Here is an 18,026-nt window from a genome sequence, read left to right as displayed (position 1 = left end):
AACAAAACCCCAAGCAAACACCTGCAATCTACTGACCATTTTTCCTTGAGACAAGAATGTGTCCAGGGGCCCTCAGCAGCAGCTGGGCCTCTTTGAGGCTGCCCTCAAGGGCCAGTCACAGACACCGTGGCCCCAGGAAAACCAAGGGGACAGAAGCTCGGGACCATCAGGGACCATCAGGGAGAATGTGGGTGGGAAATAGGGAAGCTACCTGACTCACTAGAAGGGCAGGGCAGGAAGCAAGGGACAGAGAGCGGAGAGAAACCGGCGGGCAGGAATCGGGGGGCACGGGCAGGGGACAGGGAAGATGTGGGGGAAACGGGTGAAAACAGGTTCAGTGGCTCCCGCCCACCCATACGTGTGCCTTTTTTGCACAGCTTACTACACGCTCCTGGGCTCAGATGAGTCGAACGCACTGCTCAAGGCCATTTCTCCATAATTTCAGACACAGAGGATTCCTCAGGGCACTGCCAAGCACCTCCTTGATCACTTCAGCTGATCTTTCGCCATGTGTGCTTTGAAAAGTCTGAAAGAGCACAAAATTGCCAGGCATTCCTGCTGTCACAGGCAGTTGATAAGAGCCAGGTGAAGAGTTAATGACTCTACTCAAGTTTCAGGAAAAAACAGTCTTAGGCACAATTAGGAGGGCAAAGAGGGAAGAGTTTTGAAGAAGAGTCTTAAACAGAGAGAACTCATGAATTCTGTGGCTACCTCCTACCGGCATTATCCAGTAGCTAGAAGTCCCCAAGAAATGTTATACTGTCCTAAAAATATCATTTTCCAACTCCCAGCATCTTCTAAGAGGAATTCTCCAAGTATGCTTATAATCTTTATTGGAATGGAAATATTCAATCACACATCACGGGAAGTGCAGTTGATTTTTTTTTTCCTCCTTGGCATAATGATTGTTTTTATTTTATCCCATTTATAAAATTTCCTCTTTTTATTTAAATCGCTTAAGAATGCAAACTGTACACAGTGGCTTGATGATCTTCTAGCCAGGCTGCTGGAAAAAAACAACCTAAAATTCTGAGAAAGTGAAAGTGTTAGTTGCTCGGACATGTCCAACTCTGCAACCCCATGGACTGTAGCCTGCCAGTCTCCTCTGTCCATGGGATTCTCCAGGCAAGAATACTGGAGTGGGTTGCATTCCCATCTCCAGGAGATCTTCCGAGCCCACGTTCCCTGCATTGCAAGAAGATTCTTTACCTTCTGAGTCACCAGGGAAGCCCAAAACTCTGAGAGTATAAATTAAATTCAACTTCCTAAGGAAGCATCATGATTTACTGAGATCTCCTGAATGCTCAGCGTGTGTCCAGTTTTTGCAGAAGCAAATGAAAAGCCTTTTTGGCCATCAATCTAAAAAGGGCAAATGGACCAGTTGCAACAAGGACAAAATTCATCTACACAAAACCAAAACATCCACTAAAGAAGCCCCTGAGCTACTCTCCTGAGTTGAAAGCAAGACTGGACCCACTCAATGGAAATGCAATCCTTTAATCCCGGACGTGGTGGAAAAACAAGACGCCCAGTGTGGAGAAGGGAATGGCAACCCACTCCAGTATTCTTGCCAGGAGAACCCCGTGGACAGAGGAGCCTGGTGGACTACAGTCCATGGGGTCACAAATCGTTAGACATGACTTAGTGAAGAACCTAAGCCACCCCATTTTGTTAAAAATGACTCCATTTTAGAGTTCTGAGGAAAGAGTCTTTGGAAATCCCCTGCACCACCACCTGCGAGCCAATCAGATCCCAGACCAGGATCTCCTGACTTTACGTTCAGGACTTACGACCTGCCCGGGAAATTCGAATTAAGCCCGGGAAATGGGAATCAATCAGAACCCGTGGCCAGCCCGGGAAATGAAAACCAATCAGAACCCAACACATGACCCTTCCACAGAAGGTAACCAATTAGACGTCTCCCAACCCAGAAACTCCCGTTTTTCGAATTTTTCGCCGAGAATACCCTATATAAGCAATGTAACCCAGAGTTCGGGGCTCCTCTCCTTAGCTGCTGCGTCGGTAACGGTGGGAGCCCCAGCTCGAGCTTGGTTATAAAAACTCTCTTGCTTTTGCATCGGATATCGGATCCCTGGTGGTCACTGGGAGATTTCACGACTTGGGCATAACATTAGTAGCTAAACAACAACTCTATAGCACAGGGAACTATATTCAATATTCTGTGACAAATCATAACGGAAAAGAATATTTAAAAAGAATAATGTATATATGTACCTGAATCACTTTATTGTACAGCAGAAATTAACACAACACTATAAATTAACTATATTTCAATGACATTTTTAAAAAGATTAAAAAAAGAAGATGCCCAATGATATGTACTCTCCTTTTCCCCTCCCCTATCCACTTGTTTGAGGGGAGGGGGATAAAAACAGGCAATTACCCTTCACCACACTGTCTCTACTGACTGAGAGGCAGCTCACGGAAGCTCAAACTGGCCTGAACAGCCCCCACTTCAGGGTTAGTGATACCATCCACCAGAGAGGACTCTAATTCCAGGTCAAATAAAAAAGGTAGAGTCCTTGAGTCTTCACATTGTCTTTCCTCCCTCCCATCTCTGTCTTTAGTGGAGTTTCTATGACAGGCGCATCCGAGCATCCCAGAGCTCTTGGGGAGGTCCTCAGGGGCCATTCAGCCCAACCGCCTCATTCTACAGAAGGGGAAACCGAGGCTCAGAGAGGGGAGATGACTTTCCCGAGAGCACACAGCTAACTCATGGCAGCGCCAGGACTAGGATACCGGGACCCCACATCACCACTTTGGTCATTTCTCTTGGGGCTGATCTTTCTTCTACTGCCATCAGGGCAGGCAGCGTGAAGAAGCAGCCTCTGCATTCTAAGAAGAAAACTGGCGGCCAAATAGAATGGTATTCTTGGAGGAAGCTCTCCCGACCACCCCAGTAATGACAAAACCCAACCCTGGACAGACACACTCCAACACCAGCTCATCCCAAGGAAGCATTTACACCTCTGTGAACTCAGGATCAAACAGTTAACGGCACATCATGTGGCTATTTGGTTAAGAACCACCTGCAGACACAGATAAGTCCATTTCCTAAAAGTGACCAGTTAGTACCAGTGCTCCAACCCTGATCAAGAATCAGGAATCATTCAGAAACAAGCCATCCAGTGGACAGAGGCTGATGAACAGCAGCAGAATGGCCGACAGGCAGGAGGTACTTCCACGACCAACATGCGGGAACTGAGACTGACTGGTGAGCCCTCTGGGTCACACAGAAGATGCTGCCACCAAGCTGGCTGTGAGAGGGGGAGTGACCCTGCAACTGTGCCATTCAGGAGGAAGGGGAAAATCATTAACCTTCCTTCTGCTCAGTCCTCTGACTGATTATCCAGTTTGTGAGGAAATGCTATTTTTAACATCTATTGTAAAAATACCTTTTATAACTGCAGCACGACTGAACCTGTGTTTTAAAGGATAAACTTAAGACTCTAGATTTAACACGATTTTTTACTTTTCAGAAAGGGTCCAGCCTGTTACCTTTGACTTGATGCATAAGGGGCCTTCTGTGTATAGGTGTGCCCAGGACTGATGCTCTTAGATGGGAGGAAAGGCAGTGCAGGCAACATACAGGACAAACACATCAGAGGCCCACCAGTATCCCCTCACCTCTTCTTGCTGCCCACAACAATGATGTGATGGCTGTGGCAGAGGCAGCTATTTTGTAACTCTGAGGCAACTCTGAGGATGGAAGTCAAAATCCAAGGACTGTATAACAGACCTGCATTGCTTCCTCCAGACTTTTTTTCTTAATTAAAGGAAAACACTTTGCTGACAAAGGTCCATGTAGTCAAAGCTGTGGTTTTCCAATAGTCGTGGATGAATATAAGATTTGGACCATGAAGTAGGTCCAAAGAATTGGTGCTTTCTAATTGCGGTGCTGGAGAAGACTCTTGAGAGTGGACTGGAGATCAATCCAGTCAATTCTAAAGGAAATCAACCCTGACTATTCTTTGGAAGGACTGATGCTGAAGCTGAATTTCCAATACTTTGGCCACCTGATGTGAAGAGCCAACTTATTGGAAAAGACCCTAATACTGGGAAAGATTGAGGGCAGGAGGAAAAGGGGACGACAGAGGATGAGATGGTTGGATGGCATCACTGACTCAATGGACATGAGTTTGAGCAAACTCTGGGAGATAGTGAAGGGCAGGGAAGCTTGGTGTGCTGCAGTTCATGGGGTCACAAAGAGTCAAACATGACTTAGCAACTGATCAACAACAACAGAGGAAAAGAAAACCATACTTAAGTCATTATTTTTCTCTATTACTGGTAGTCAAATACATTTCCTAACTGAAATACAAAACGCATGTATTTACCCTCACTCACCAAGAGGCCCCAACACTGAAGAATGAGGCAGTAATCGCCAAATATTTAAAGAGAAAAGGAACAATAAAAGGTTATTGATCCCAATTGCACCAAGAAAAATTCCAACTCAGAGATCGCAATTAAAATAATGGAGAGAAAAACATCCCAAGCCAAATTACCGGTTTCACTGACAAGGGAGGTGCTTTGTTGTGACCCAGAGGACTGATTTGAGAGCTACAAATTGAACAAAGGTTTCAGGCAAGTATTTTAGAAAAATCATTCTTAAAGAAATGTAGCCTCTGGGCAAAACTGAAAATGGTGGCAGAGAGAGAAAACATATTCTCTGCTTTTCAGAATGCAGAAGCTTCAGGGAGGGAATGCAGATCACTAGAGCATTAATCTCATTATTACTAATGGTTCTTAATAACTAAGGGGCAATGCTGGGTCTCCAGTTGGCTGAAATGATCAGAAATTGCTCACGAGGTTATACAAATAACTAAATATAATTTGACACTAAATTACCATCCCAGACATACAGCTTTCCATACAGTCTCTTATTGCAAAGAAAAAACTAAGTAAGAACATCAATAAATAGAATAATCCAATTAAGTATCTTTCCATTTGGGAACTATTTAGAACTGAGAGCTTAACAGTGAGCTAGGACAGAACAATTCAGTGTTTACTGATTCAAATTTAAAAAAAGGGGGGGGCTTTTATTGTAAGACAATTTTTCTATTATTTTGTTTATAAAATAAGTGTTTAATTAATCTGAATGGCTTTGTAGTGATCTTCATCTTTGCACATTGCTCCTAGATGTAAGGCCTAATTTCCCATAAATAGATTTGTAAGTTATTAATATTTAATACAGGCACCTTTTTCTATGCTCAGAGTATACTTTTTTTTGTTGTCCTCTTTTTTGTTGTTTGGCTTTTACTAATAGTCACCTATGACATCTGCCTGGAGGTACAGACATACATGGGAGGAAGTTTGCCCAACAGAGGAGTTGGGGCCACCTCATGGAAAAGGCAATGGCACCCCACTCCAGTACTCTTGCCTGGAAAATCCCATGGATGGAGGAGCCTGGTGGGCTGCAGTCCATGGGGTCATGAAGAGTCGAATACAACTGAAGTGACTTAGCAGCAGCAGCAGCATGGATCCAATGAAAGCACTCTGAGCTGTGAGCTCCAGACAGTAGGTATTTGACATGTTTGTTGGATGAATGAGTGACCTCAGCTTTACGAGAGAAGGTATTTTCCAAGCATGCAGGTAAATAAAGCCTGGACTAGTTAGTACCTCCAGGCTGAACTTCCATAGGGAAAATAGTGGCATGTCTAGCCCTAAAGTCAAGGTACAATCAAATTCTACTTTCCAGATTTACAGGATCCTGTGTCACGTTCTTTGGTAAACCTTCTGTGATTCTTACTATTTATGCATGGATAGCCTTCTCTACATACAGAAATGAGACTGACTGCCCACTCCCCCCGGGTACTCAAGACAAAGAGGAAGGGCAGTTAAGCCATACTTACTGCTGGTGGAGGACACATGGCTGTAGTCGGACCTGAAACACAAAACCTCAGTATTAGTAGGATTAGACGTTATTTTTCTCTATCCAAGTGATCTCTTCAAGCTAGAATCTTAAAACAGTCAGTAGTAGCATTTAACTGGTAAAGAAATGCCACAAATTAAAAAGTGTCATGCTGTGGACTGTTTTGCACAGAATCAAGTTATGTCTGAATTTGAAAGCACAACTATAAAGACATTCTAGAAACCCAGGGTCCCTCATATGGGCTCTGTGAGTCTCCCACATGGGAGACCAGATGGGTTCCAAACCATCTAAATTTACTGGCAAAGTTTTGAATGGAAGCTTATTTGTCTGGGGAGAAGGCTCAGTGTTTTCAGCAGATTCTTGAAAGGGTTCACAACCCACCCCACCCCACCCCCCCGCGAAGGTTAAACTGCTGCTAAAGGTTAAACCCTTCAAAGGTCAGTTCCACCCCTTGGGGAAATGTTTCTTTGCTGAGGTAGGCACAGGTGAAGTGGACTCCTGATGAGTGAGAGGGGACCCTGGCTGGGAGGGCCCCTATACTCAAGGTCTGGCTGACTATCAGGAAACACTCAGGCACAATGGTGGTTGATTTCAGTTCCATCTGGGAAGAAATCCTGCTGATACTAGAGTAACAGGATGTGGGCTATGATCAGCAAAGGCAGGGTTAGGGCCAGGGTGAAATAACCCATCAGTTTCTACACAGAAAATCAGCTGCTGGCATTAGGCCTCTGTGAGAATGGGAATCTGGCCAAGAACTTGCCTGCTTAATCTCTACTAAGTTTCTGCTCTATTTGTGTGGCTCTCAAGCTGTCCCTCTCTGGCAACTTCCGTGGTATAGAAGCTATTGGTTTTCTCCCCGAAGGGTCCCCAAGTCATTCTCAGTAGGCAACTAATCTCTCAGGCACGGAGGGGTTTATTCTGCCAAGGTGGTAGTTAGGGGACATAGTTATGCAAATAGACTAGTTAATTATGTTTAATTTTATAGGTACACACTCCCTGTATTTACTAAGCCTCATGTGGCCTTTCTTGAATCATCTTTTATTCCACTGAGTTTCTTACCACATTAAAAAGGCATATACAAAATTTTTCTTTAAGATCATAAAAAGCACTCTCTCTCGCTAGTTAAAACAACCTATATCTCTCACACAAAATGATGTGCTGACTTACTGGAAGCAAGACAGAGTGAGTTTCTCTTTTCAAATGAAATACTGCGTGCATGCTAAGTTGTGTCCAACTCTTTGTGACGCTATGGACTGTAGCCCGCCAGGCTCCTCTGTCCATGGGATTCTCCAGGCAAGAATACTGGAGTGGGTCGCCATGCCCTCCTCCAGGGGATCTTCCCGACCCAGGAATCGAACTCTTATCTCTTATGTTTCCTGCACTGGCAGGCAGGTTCTTTACCACTAGCGCCACCTGGGAAGCCTAAATGAAACTGGGTTGGCCAAAACATTTGTTCGGGTATTTTCAGAACACCATCGTGGGAAAACTTGAACGAATTCTTTGGCCAACTCATACTTTAATTGTCACAGAATCACTGAATTTTAAAACTGGAAAGAATAACAACTACTAACACTTGCATATCCCTCAACAGATTACAAACTGCAGCCACTGAAACCTCATCCAATTTTTCATACCACAGATTTGGAAACTAAGGTGATAATATTTGTAAGGCGACACAGGAAGGGAGGGATGATATGATAAAGGCTTGAACTAGGGTGGTGGCAAGGAAGGAGTTAGAAGGGAGAAGAGCGAGTAGAGCCCGGAGACACACGCTAGCTCAAGGAACAGGGAGAGGAGAAGGAGAGAAAGGAGAGTCAGGGATCAGGAACATTATGAAATGCAGGATTTGTAAGTCAGTGCATTAAATTCCTTCTGGAACCAGGCAGGACATAAATAAACTTTAGGACGATACTTAGCAATGTAACTATATATAAATGCAATGAATACTCAACCAGCATCCACTTGGTAGAAGCAATAGCAAAACAATTCCATGACAATGTGATCATCTTAAGATGGCCAGGCTTCAAAGAAATTGCATGACAAGTCCAATAAAACATTGTATAAGAATGTGCAATTGTATTAATTTTTACCATTAAAATTTTGTCAGTATTTTCAGCTAGGGTTTTCCAAATGTTCTCGAAGCATATGGGTTTCACACATGCATACATTTTAAAAGATTTACATATGGATGGATACGTATGTAGAATAAAATTTACATTTGAAACATTTTCCAAGAATCTTAAAGTGCAGAGGGGGTATTTTAGGGCAGGTGCTAGCAGAATGGATGCCTCTGCTTTGAATCTCTCCATACTTCTTGTGATGAAAAGCACTGCCCGGGTCAGGCATGCCAAACGGTCAGTCTTCCATCACTCTTGCCCTGCTCGAATTCCTCCCTCATACAGCAGCCAATCTTTGCAAAGCACAAATCTGAAGAAGTTCAAGCTGGACATGAACCCCTCTTTCTATGACTGATGGCCTCTGCTCAGCTCTGCAGTCTCATCCATCACTCCAATTTCTACCCCTGTCCACCATCAAAACAGAAATCAAACAGAAAGAAAGTCACTTAGAACCTCACATTGCTTTCCAGCCTCTGGTCCTGGTGATGTCATTTGTACCCAGTTGCCATAATGACAGAGGTACAATTTTAAACTACTCTTTTCACTAACTCTATCATAAAATGCTGCCACATAGTTCCTGTAATTATACAGATACAGTGATATTCTATAATTTAGTCAACCATGTCCCTTTTGTTGGCTATATGGCTGTTCCTGATTGTTCACTTTTGCAAAGCACACGGCGATGAGATATTTATCAATATATTTAATTTCCTTAGAAAAATTATCATGATGGGGAATGAAGACTTTTCTAGTTCTTAAAAGACATTCCAAATAACCCCGGAAGATTATTTATTAGAAATACGGACAATGGAAGACAAACTGTAAAGCTTGAAACAATTTTGTGCATAAATATCATCAAACAGTTTTGGATACTGACTCTGGTTCTCTGGAGGGGTGTGTACTCCCAGGTTTTTTAGGTAAGAGGAAACAAGTGGGGATCCCCTATCTTGGGGATCTTATTTATTGGTCTCACATCCTAAGATGTGAGAAGAATTTATAAGAATTTATCTAGCTGGCTCTGCATAAGATCTTCAGCTCTCCCAGAATGAAGCATGCTCTCACAAATTTTAGGATGAAAAATTTATGGACACATGATACAGATAAGCAGGATAATACAAAAATTATATATATTCACATACCTGGCACATATAGTAGACACATTTTCAAACATTACATTTATTTAGTAATGTAATACTAAACGGAAAGTGATATGTGGTCCCTTGACTGGACTTTAATCACAATTATACATAGAGGGGTTAAATAGAAAGAGGTCGGCACTTAAGATAGTTTACCACTGTCAACAGCCTACTGGCCAATTTTTATATTCATTTAAAATGGATACCTTCCTAAATTCTCTTTTCCAGGGAAATCTTGGGGTAAGAATTGATCTAGACATTTCAGTGAAACTGATCTTGACATTTTGGTGAACATCAGCTCAATGTCCCATGGACCTCATCTGTGAACTCTCTGTCTACTGAATTAGATGCCAAAGTCATTTAGAGCTATCAAGCTCCACGTTGAACACAAAGATAATAGAGTATCTAATAGATCGCCTTTTCTTCTATGCAAGATTTCCCTATCTACCATTCTTTACACATCTCGTTTAAAAATCTGCTCTATTTTTTTTCCCATCCACCGGTTTATAAACGCTAGACCTGTGAATTGTTGGTTATCTCTGAAATCACAGTGATGCATCTGTTGGAGGTCACCCAAAGATAAAGGACATAATATGACCCTATGTTTTCAGAAGCTCAGTGACAGCTGACATTACTGCCATTAATGCCAGGTCAAACTTCTGAATGAAAATAACCCATCAGCTATTGTTATATTTCAAAGAGTGGCTTAAAGGCCAAATCTGGGAAACAGCACTAAAGAAACACCCATTGGAAAACATTCATCTTAGTCTTTTGTTTTGGTTTACAAAACTCTGCTTGTCTCTCTGTTCAAGAGATTCTGTTTCTTATGATAGTGGACTACAGTCAGTAGCCGACTTGCCAATCTTTTTCTAACAGAAGGTACATGGACGCACAAAGCAGGTTTTCAAGTGGATCTAGAGAATGCGAGTTTCAAAACGACATCAATTACCCCAGAATGCTAGTTTGCTCTTAGTCTTAGCCCATGTTGAAGGGTCAGACTGCAAAGGTATTGATAGCATTCCAAGCAAAAGAAAGCACTTGAACAGAAAATAACAATTAATTACAGACCAGCTGCTCCTTGAAAGACAACTTTAGCAGGTGGAAAGTGTGCTGGAGACCTGGGCTTCAACCTAACCCATGCACCCTCTAAACCTTCATTTCCTCATCTTTAAAATAAAAATAATTATTATATCGAGGCATGTGCCATAGCCTTTCAGATGTTCTGAACAATGACCAAATTTGTAAGGCATTTAAAAGCATCAGAGCCTCTACTGTGATGAGGACACAGAACATATGGTTCTCAGTGCACCTGGAGATGTACCTTTTCATTATACAAAACTCTAAGGACTTCCTTGGTGGCACAGTAGAGAAGAATCAGCCTGCCAATGCAGGGGACACAGGTTTGATCCCTGGTCTGGGAAGATTCCACATGCCATGGAGCAACTAAGCACGTGGGACAACTACTGAGTCTGTGCCCCAGAGTCTGAGAGCTGGAACTACTGAAGTGCACTGGCCCTGGAGCCTGTGCAACAAGAGAAGCCACCACAATGAGAAGCCCACGCTTGCAATGAACAGTAACCCCCACTTGCTGCAACTAGTGAAAGCCTGTGCAAAAACAGTGAAGACCCAGCACAGCCAAAAATAAAAGTTAATAAAATAAACTTTTTTAAAAAAGCATTAAAAAAAAAAAACCTCTAAGGGGCTTCCTTCATGGTCCAGTGGTTAAGAATCAGCCTTGCAATACCAGGGACGCCAGTTCGATCCCTGGTCCTGGAAGAGTCCACATGCCCGGAGGGCCACAACTACTGAGCCTGAGTACTGCAACTACTGAAGTCCACGCACCTTAGAGCCTGTGCTACACAATAAGAGAAGCCACTGCGATGAGAAGCCTGAGCACCACAACTAGGCCTGCAGCAACTAGAGAAACCTGGACACAGCAATGAAGACCCAGCACAGCCTATATATATATATATATATATATATTTATATATATATATTTATATATACATATATGTGTGTGTGTGTGTGTTTAATCCTCAAGTTTACCATTTGGAGTATTTTTCATACTGGGGGTGTACTTATGCCAGGCACCATTCTAGGGACTTTAAGTGAATCGTGTTAGTTGCTCAGTCGTGTCTGACTCTTTGCAACCCCAAGGACTGTAGCCTGCCAGGCTCTGCTTTCCATGGAATTTAAGCATATAGACTCATTTAATCCTCACAACCACCCTATGAGGGGAGCACTATTATTGTAACTCACAGTTTACAGAAGGGAAAGCAGAGGGCAGAGAGAGGTTAAGCAACTGGCTCAAGGTTCCACAATTTCTAAGTGGAGGAGCCAGCATTTAAACCGCAGCTGGCCGGCTCTTTTGACTGCAACTTTCAAAGGGATGAGCACAGTCCACGCCCTGGCAGTGGGACCCACAGAGGTTCTTAGAGGGATTTCAGATGCGCTGCTGAAAGGATCAGTCATCAGCTCAAGCAATAGCCCCAGAATGCCTTGCTCCTCTGTTCTGCTCACACCAGCCTAGCAACAGTGCCCCCACCAACCTTGATGATCCCAGCTGCCCACTGTCTCTCTCGGCCTGCCCTAGGCAGGTGAACCCTGCTGCAGCAGAGACAGACGGGCACCTTCCGATGTAATCACTGATCTCAGCTGGCTTCTCGCTCATCTTTGCCTGAACAACCACGCCAGGTCTCCATTCTCCTTGGGGCTGCATCTGGACTCAGTGGAAACCCATGTTCCCTTCTCTCTCACTGATTGCAACAGGAATGTCCCCCCTCTTTCCAAAGCCAATCTGTCCAGCTGGTCCAAGGTCCATCTGCCCCCAACTTTTTAGAAAGCTGACATTACAGATATACATCTTTCGCCTATAAAGTTAGCCTTTCTCATTCACAGAATCCTTTCTGTGAGCATTTACCACCAATTATTGCTTATATTGAAGACTCCTTCCCTCATCCCATTCCCCGCTCCCAGCTTCTGCCTCTCCTCACCCCTCCCATTCCCAGCCACCTCCTCTCCCCTCATGCCGACCTGGCTTTTGCACCCACTTCTCCTCCATCAGCTACTACTCCGCCTTCTCTTCATCATCTCCATTTACAAAGAAGACACTTCCAGAATTCCCTCATGGTCCAGTGGTTAAGAATCTATCTGCCAATGCAGGGGACATGGGTTCGATCCCAGGTCCGGGAAGGTTCCACATGGAGCAGAGCAACTAAGCTCACGGGCTGCAACTACTGAAGCCTGAGCCCAGGAGCCTGTGCTCCATAGCAAGAGAAGCCACCACAGTGAGAAGCCTGCACACCGTAACTAAAGAACAGCCTCCGACTCGCAGCAACTAGGGAAAGCCCACGTGGAGCAACGACGACCCAGCACAGCCAAAAATGTATCAAAAAAAGAAGACACTTCACCTTCCTCCTGATTCATTTCTCAGTAGCATAGCTTATCTCTTTCCTTTTTTTCCCCTTGGCTTTCAGGGTACCCCCTTCTTTTTTTCACTCTCTGCCTCCTTTTCCTCCCTTTTCTATCCTCCTTTACCTGACATTTAAATATTGTAGTTTTGCAAGGTTGGCCTTCAATAGCACCTGCTTCCCAGAGCCATTGAAGGATTAAATGAGTTAATGAAACAGGGATGTTGGGAAAGATTGAGGGCAGAAGGAAAAGAGGGCACCAGAGGATGAGAGGGCTGGATGGCATCACCGATGCAATGGACATGAACTTGGGCAAACTCTGGGAGATGGTGAGGGACAAGGAGGCCTGGCGTGCTGCAGTTCACAGGGTCCCAAAGAGTCAGACATAACTGGGTGACTGTGGGCGACTGAACAACAACAATGAAACTTCCCAGGTGGCCCTAGTGGTAAAGAACCCTCCTGCAATGCAGGAGACATAAGAGCCATGGGTTCAATCCCTGGGTCGGGAAGATCCCCTGGAGAAGGAAGTGGCGACCCACACCAGTATTCTTCCCTGGAGAATCCCACGGACAAGAGAAGCCTGGCGGGCTATAGCCCATATGGTCGCAAAGAGTTGGACACACTTGAAGTGACTTAGCACGCAGCACAAGTCTTAGAATGATACCTGGCACATAGTAAACGCCAGGCATGTGTTTGCTATGACCTTTAGTCGATTTAATCCACTCTGAAGGCTTCAATTGCCATTTTCAGGCTGGCAGTTCCCAAATGCAATGCCATCCTGCAGTCCTCCTCTCTAGGTAGATTACCTGACTGCTGACTCACTATCTTTCCTTGGATGTCTCCCAATACTTCAAGAACAGCATGTTGAAGAGGAAACTTCTCATACCCTGCCCAGACTTGGTTTGGAGGGGATCAAGGGCTACTCTGAGACTCTGATGAAAAATAATGTCTTCTCATAAAACTGTACAAAGCCCATCATTTTGCTTACAACTCAAAGCAATTCATGCACCCCAAATTAAGACTCCTTGTCTTAGAGGATGCGTCACTTGAGCTGACTCTTGAAAGAAGAGTAGGGTTTCACCTGGTGGACAGGTGTGCCAGATGGAGAAGGGGCCAGCAGGCAAAGAGGGCAGCTTGACACAGGCGAGGGAACTGGAGAAAATCCAGCTGATGTGGTCGGATGCTGGGTGCAAGGATGGGCCTGTCAAGTGAAAGGGCCAGAGAGCGGGGGTTGGGGGGTACTGCACAACCCTGGAGCTTGTAGGCCATGCTAAACTCTTTGTACTTTGTAGACAACAGAACCACTAAAAGCTTGCAAGGTAGAGAGACATGATCAGATTTGCATTTTAAAAATATGTTGTGCTAAGTCGCTTCAGTCGTGTCCGACCCTTCGTGACCCCGTGGACTGTAGCCCACCAGGCTCCTCTGTCCATGGGATTCTCCAGGCCAGAACACTGGAGTGGGGTGCCGTGCCCTCCTCCAGGGGGTCTTCCCGACCCGGGGATCGAACCCGAGTCTCTCACGTCTCCTGCACTGGCAGGTGGGTTCTTTACCACTAGTGCCACCTGGGAAGCAAACACGTACTGAATGCTTTCTACATGTTTTCTGCACAGTCTCCATAGGCAGCTATACAAAAGCTGGATAGGGTAAGAGGGGGTAAGTGCTGGAAAAGCAGGAAAATTATGGACAGTGTTTTAAATAAGTAAACTCAACTTTAAAGGATATATGAGTAAGTGGCAAATACTAGATTAACAGAAATAGCCTAAACTATTTCATTTAAATGTATGCCACTTTAGCTTTAAGAATGCTACAAAAGTAATAAGAATTCTTCAAACAATTCTGTCCTATTAATGTACACATTATGACAGAGGCGGAGAGGTGGCAGAATGCTCAGCGAACTCCTCCCAGGAGCCCTGACAGCTGTCATGCTGTTCCTTGGGAGAGTGTGTGTGTGTGTGTGTGTGTGTGTGACACTTCTGGGTCAGGGCTTCTTCTGCACTTCTTCATGACAGCCCTTGCAAAAATGACCTGTTTTACGTGAGTTCCGCAAACTGAAAACCAATGGACCAGCTTACGCTTTATTTAACCCAGCTGAAAATGAGCTGGTTAATTTTGCTTTGTTCCTTCTACTCATGGTCTAGCTAACTAAAGATTGGGATGGTGAGGGGCAGGAAGCCAAGAATCTCTGATTAAAGTGGATAAATGTCACATATACAGAGTGTGGGAGGAAGCACAGGAGTTCAGTATTTGGAATCAGGTTGCTACACTGGAAGGTAATTGGGTTCTGTAGTGAACCCTTAGTGATCACAAGTGTGGGTAACAAGGAAAGCACATTGCAAGGTAAATGCTTTGAGGTAGTAAAGTCCCAGATGTGGGCTAGAGTGGGTGGAGGCTGCAAGTAAGGGTGGGGAGGGTGGGGAGGGCGGGCAGGAGGGGCTGCCTAGGGAGACTCTCCCGGAGTCAGGTCAGACCCTGGGTCCATTCTTGGACCTGGACTCTCTTCCTGTCCTCCCAGGGTTGCCAAGTCCTGAGATTATTCTGAATTGCCCCCCTACCCCTCAACCTTCCAGGAATGAGGCTTTCTGTGCTCTGGGCAGCCCCGGTCCTCCCCACCGCCCTCTCCCCCGGGGTTACCGCTGATCGGAAAAGACACCCTTTCCTTCTGGGTCGGTACCCGCATCCGGGATGTAGCGCTGACTCTGCACCGGGAAGTCCTCTAGAGATAGGGGCTGGGCGGGAGCCTTTACAATGACCTCTGTCTCCTAACAGACATTCAGTCTTTTGTCCCACTCAGGAAAACAGTGTTGGTGGGAGAGGGTTAATTACATGAGTCTCCAAAGGTTTGGGCTAACTGAGTCAGCTGAAGCGAAGAGGATATTAATAATAATAATAAACAGGGCTAGATCATAGCACTATCCTCACCCCACCTGTGCTCAAGGCTAGTGCTTCCAGCTGACACAGGTGCGCAAGAGCCGAGGAAGTTTCGGCTGGGCAGCGGAGGGGTTGGGAAGACAGGGCGTCTCGCCAAGCACAATCAAGCCATAAAATGAGAAACGCCTTTCTTTTAGACGACTTCTGAAAGACTTCTAGGTCTCACGTGTCCTACTCTCTTTACTTCACATCACCAAGCCCCCATCCCGGACTCCAGGGGGCCCCGGAGTTACAGGAAGAAAGTCCTCGCGGAAGGTGGAAACAAGTGCAAGCCCATCCCTGGTCTAAGAAGGATACGGGGGGACACTGCATTTGCACTGCACGCTGCATCATCTCAGTGATAGCGGAGGGCAGGAGGGGCTGGGGCGGTGTGGGGTTACTCTGAACCTAGAGTCCTTCCACTTTCCTGCCCCTCAGGGAGGGGACCGCCCTGACCCGGGCAGCCACGAACCACGCCGTTCTGTTCTCAAGGCCCACCCAGATGGGCTCACCTCAGCCCCTCCGGCTTCCCAGAGGGACCCGGAGGCAGGAGCAGCCCTCGTGGCCCAAGGCCAGCCCAAGCGGCTCCGGCGCGCGGTCCAGGAAGGTCCTCGGCCGGGAAGAGCCGCCGCGCAACTCGGAGAGTGCCCCCTCGCCCCCTGCCCGGCCCGGTCCGCGCGGCTCACCCTCCAGTCTCGGCGCCCGAGTCCACGCAGTCATCCTCCTCGCCGCCACCTGCCTTGGGGTCCATGGTGCGCTCCCCGCCGCGCTCCGCTTGCGAGCGCCGGCGTGACTCGGGCGGCCCAGCTCAACCCGGCCCGGCGCGAGCTGGCGGGGCTCCCTCCGAGAGTCTGGCGGCCGGGGCTCCGGCAAACAACTCCGGCACCGCCCCGCGCCGCGCCCTCTCCTGGCCGCGCCCAGCCGGGCCCCCGCGGGCTGCTCGCGTTCCGCCCCTCGCCGATGCCGAGCGAGCGTGTGCGCGCGCCAGAGGGTGTGTGCGTACGCAAGAGGGCGTGTGCACGCGGTGTGAGCGCGCGCGCGTGTCTGCGCGGTGTCTGTGCGTACGCAGGAAAGTATGTGCCTGTGAGCGAGCGTAGGTGCACGCGCGAGAGGGTGTGTGCATCGGAGGTGAGCGTGTGCGCGAGCTCGCATGATCCCCGCATGTTGCGTGCCGGTGTGTGGTGTGAGTGCAGGAGTGGGTGAGGTCTGTGCGGTCTTGTGCACTTGTGGTTTGTTGTGGGTGGGTGGGTGAGGCTGGTCGGTGTACACTTCTGGGTGTTTGCTGGGCGCGTGTTCCTGTCTGTGCTTTGTGACCGCTAATCAAGACCAGCGCTACATATTCTTACATATAATCTCATTAAATTCGCAACAAGCTATAGGGTCGATATCAACAGTCCAATCTTACAGATAAGTAAATCAAAGCTCAAAGAGGTTAAATAACTTGTCTTAAGAAAGAAGAAAGTAGAAATGAATGCCTCGCTAGTGAGCCGTGTGAGTGAGCGGCGCCTCTACCCTGGGCCCACAGTCCTGGAATTCAGATTCCTAGGGATCGCGGGGAGGTTCCTGAGCCCCGGCGGCGTAGCAGTTCCCACGGAGAAACAGCAGGGCGCTCGGTGGAAGCGAGGAGAAACCTGTTTTACTTCTGGAACATCTAGGTGTTTTCTCACAGTTCCCTCAGAACTGCCAACACTGAATTCATTATCACCTCCTTGAGCACAGCTCTGAGTGGCTTCCCGCTGCCAGCCTGCCAGGTTACAGCTAGTGTCCTGTCTTTTTGTGTGCTGGTCGCTCAGTCGTGTCCAGCTCTTTGCAACCCCATGGACTGCATGCCTCCTCTGTCTGTGGAATCCTCCAGGCAAGGATACTGGGTTGCCATTCCCTTCTCCAGGGTATCTTTCCAATCCAGGGATTGAACAGCGTTTCCTGCATTGCAGGCAGATTCTTTACCGTCTGAGCTACCTTTTGCTAGTTGAAAAAAAAAAAAAAAACTTTAAAAATAACTTGAAGACAATTGCAGGCACCTGCATTCAGGGGATGCTGCTGTAGCCCCTGGGGTGAGTTAATGATCACTATTGAAGGGGATCTCTTCCCCTTAGGGTGAGGCTGGATAGAGTTTGGGGTCAGGAAGGAGCAAAACTACTTGGATTTAATTCTGACAACCCTGCCCAAGGTATAGGAAGGCACTCATTTAGTTTCTTCTTTTTTGAGACAGGTTATTTAGCCTCTTTGAGTTTTGATTTACTTCTTTATAAGATTGGACTGTTGATATCTACCCTATAGCATGTTGTGAATTTAATGAGATCATATGTAAGAATATGTAGTGTTGGTCCTGATAAGCACTAAGTCCTAGGCAGCCATCGTTACTTCTAAAGCATGAGCTAGCTACAGTCCCAGTCTCGATTTGCAAAGCAGTGACAACTGGTTTCAAGAAGGGGAATCTATTTTTCTTTCCTCTCTCCCTCTCCTCTCCCTTCTGTTCTTCCTTCCTCAGTTCAGTTCAGTTCAGTTCAGTTCAGTCGCTCAGTCGTGTCCGACTCTTTGCGACCACATGAATCGCAGC

At 46.4% G+C, this 18,026-nt stretch overlaps 1 protein-coding gene across 1 annotated transcript in view; it reads right to left on the bottom strand.

Annotated features, from left to right (window-relative positions):
- The window catches only part of FAM124A (family with sequence similarity 124 member A), a 115,261-nt gene extending 99,044 nt beyond the window's left edge, over nt 1–16,217 (bottom strand). Inside the window, exons 1-2 of the mRNA XM_040266992.1 lie at nt 16,153–16,217; nt 5,874–5,905 (exon numbers count right to left, since the gene is read on the bottom strand). Coding sequence (XP_040122926.1) covers nt 5,874–5,905; nt 16,153–16,217 — 97 coding nt within the window. The remainder of the gene's footprint in view (nt 1–5,873; nt 5,906–16,152) is intronic.
- Nucleotides 16,218–18,026: the final 1,809 nt, after the last annotated feature.

Source organism: Oryx dammah, unplaced genomic scaffold, assembly GCF_014754425.2.
Source record: "Oryx dammah isolate SB20612 unplaced genomic scaffold, SCBI_Odam_1.1 HiC_scaffold_24, whole genome shotgun sequence".
NCBI classification, from domain to species: Eukaryota; Metazoa; Chordata; class Mammalia; order Artiodactyla; family Bovidae; genus Oryx; species Oryx dammah.
The sequence above is the reverse complement of the archived record's forward strand: the minus strand, read 5'-3'. Positions and strand labels throughout refer to the sequence as shown.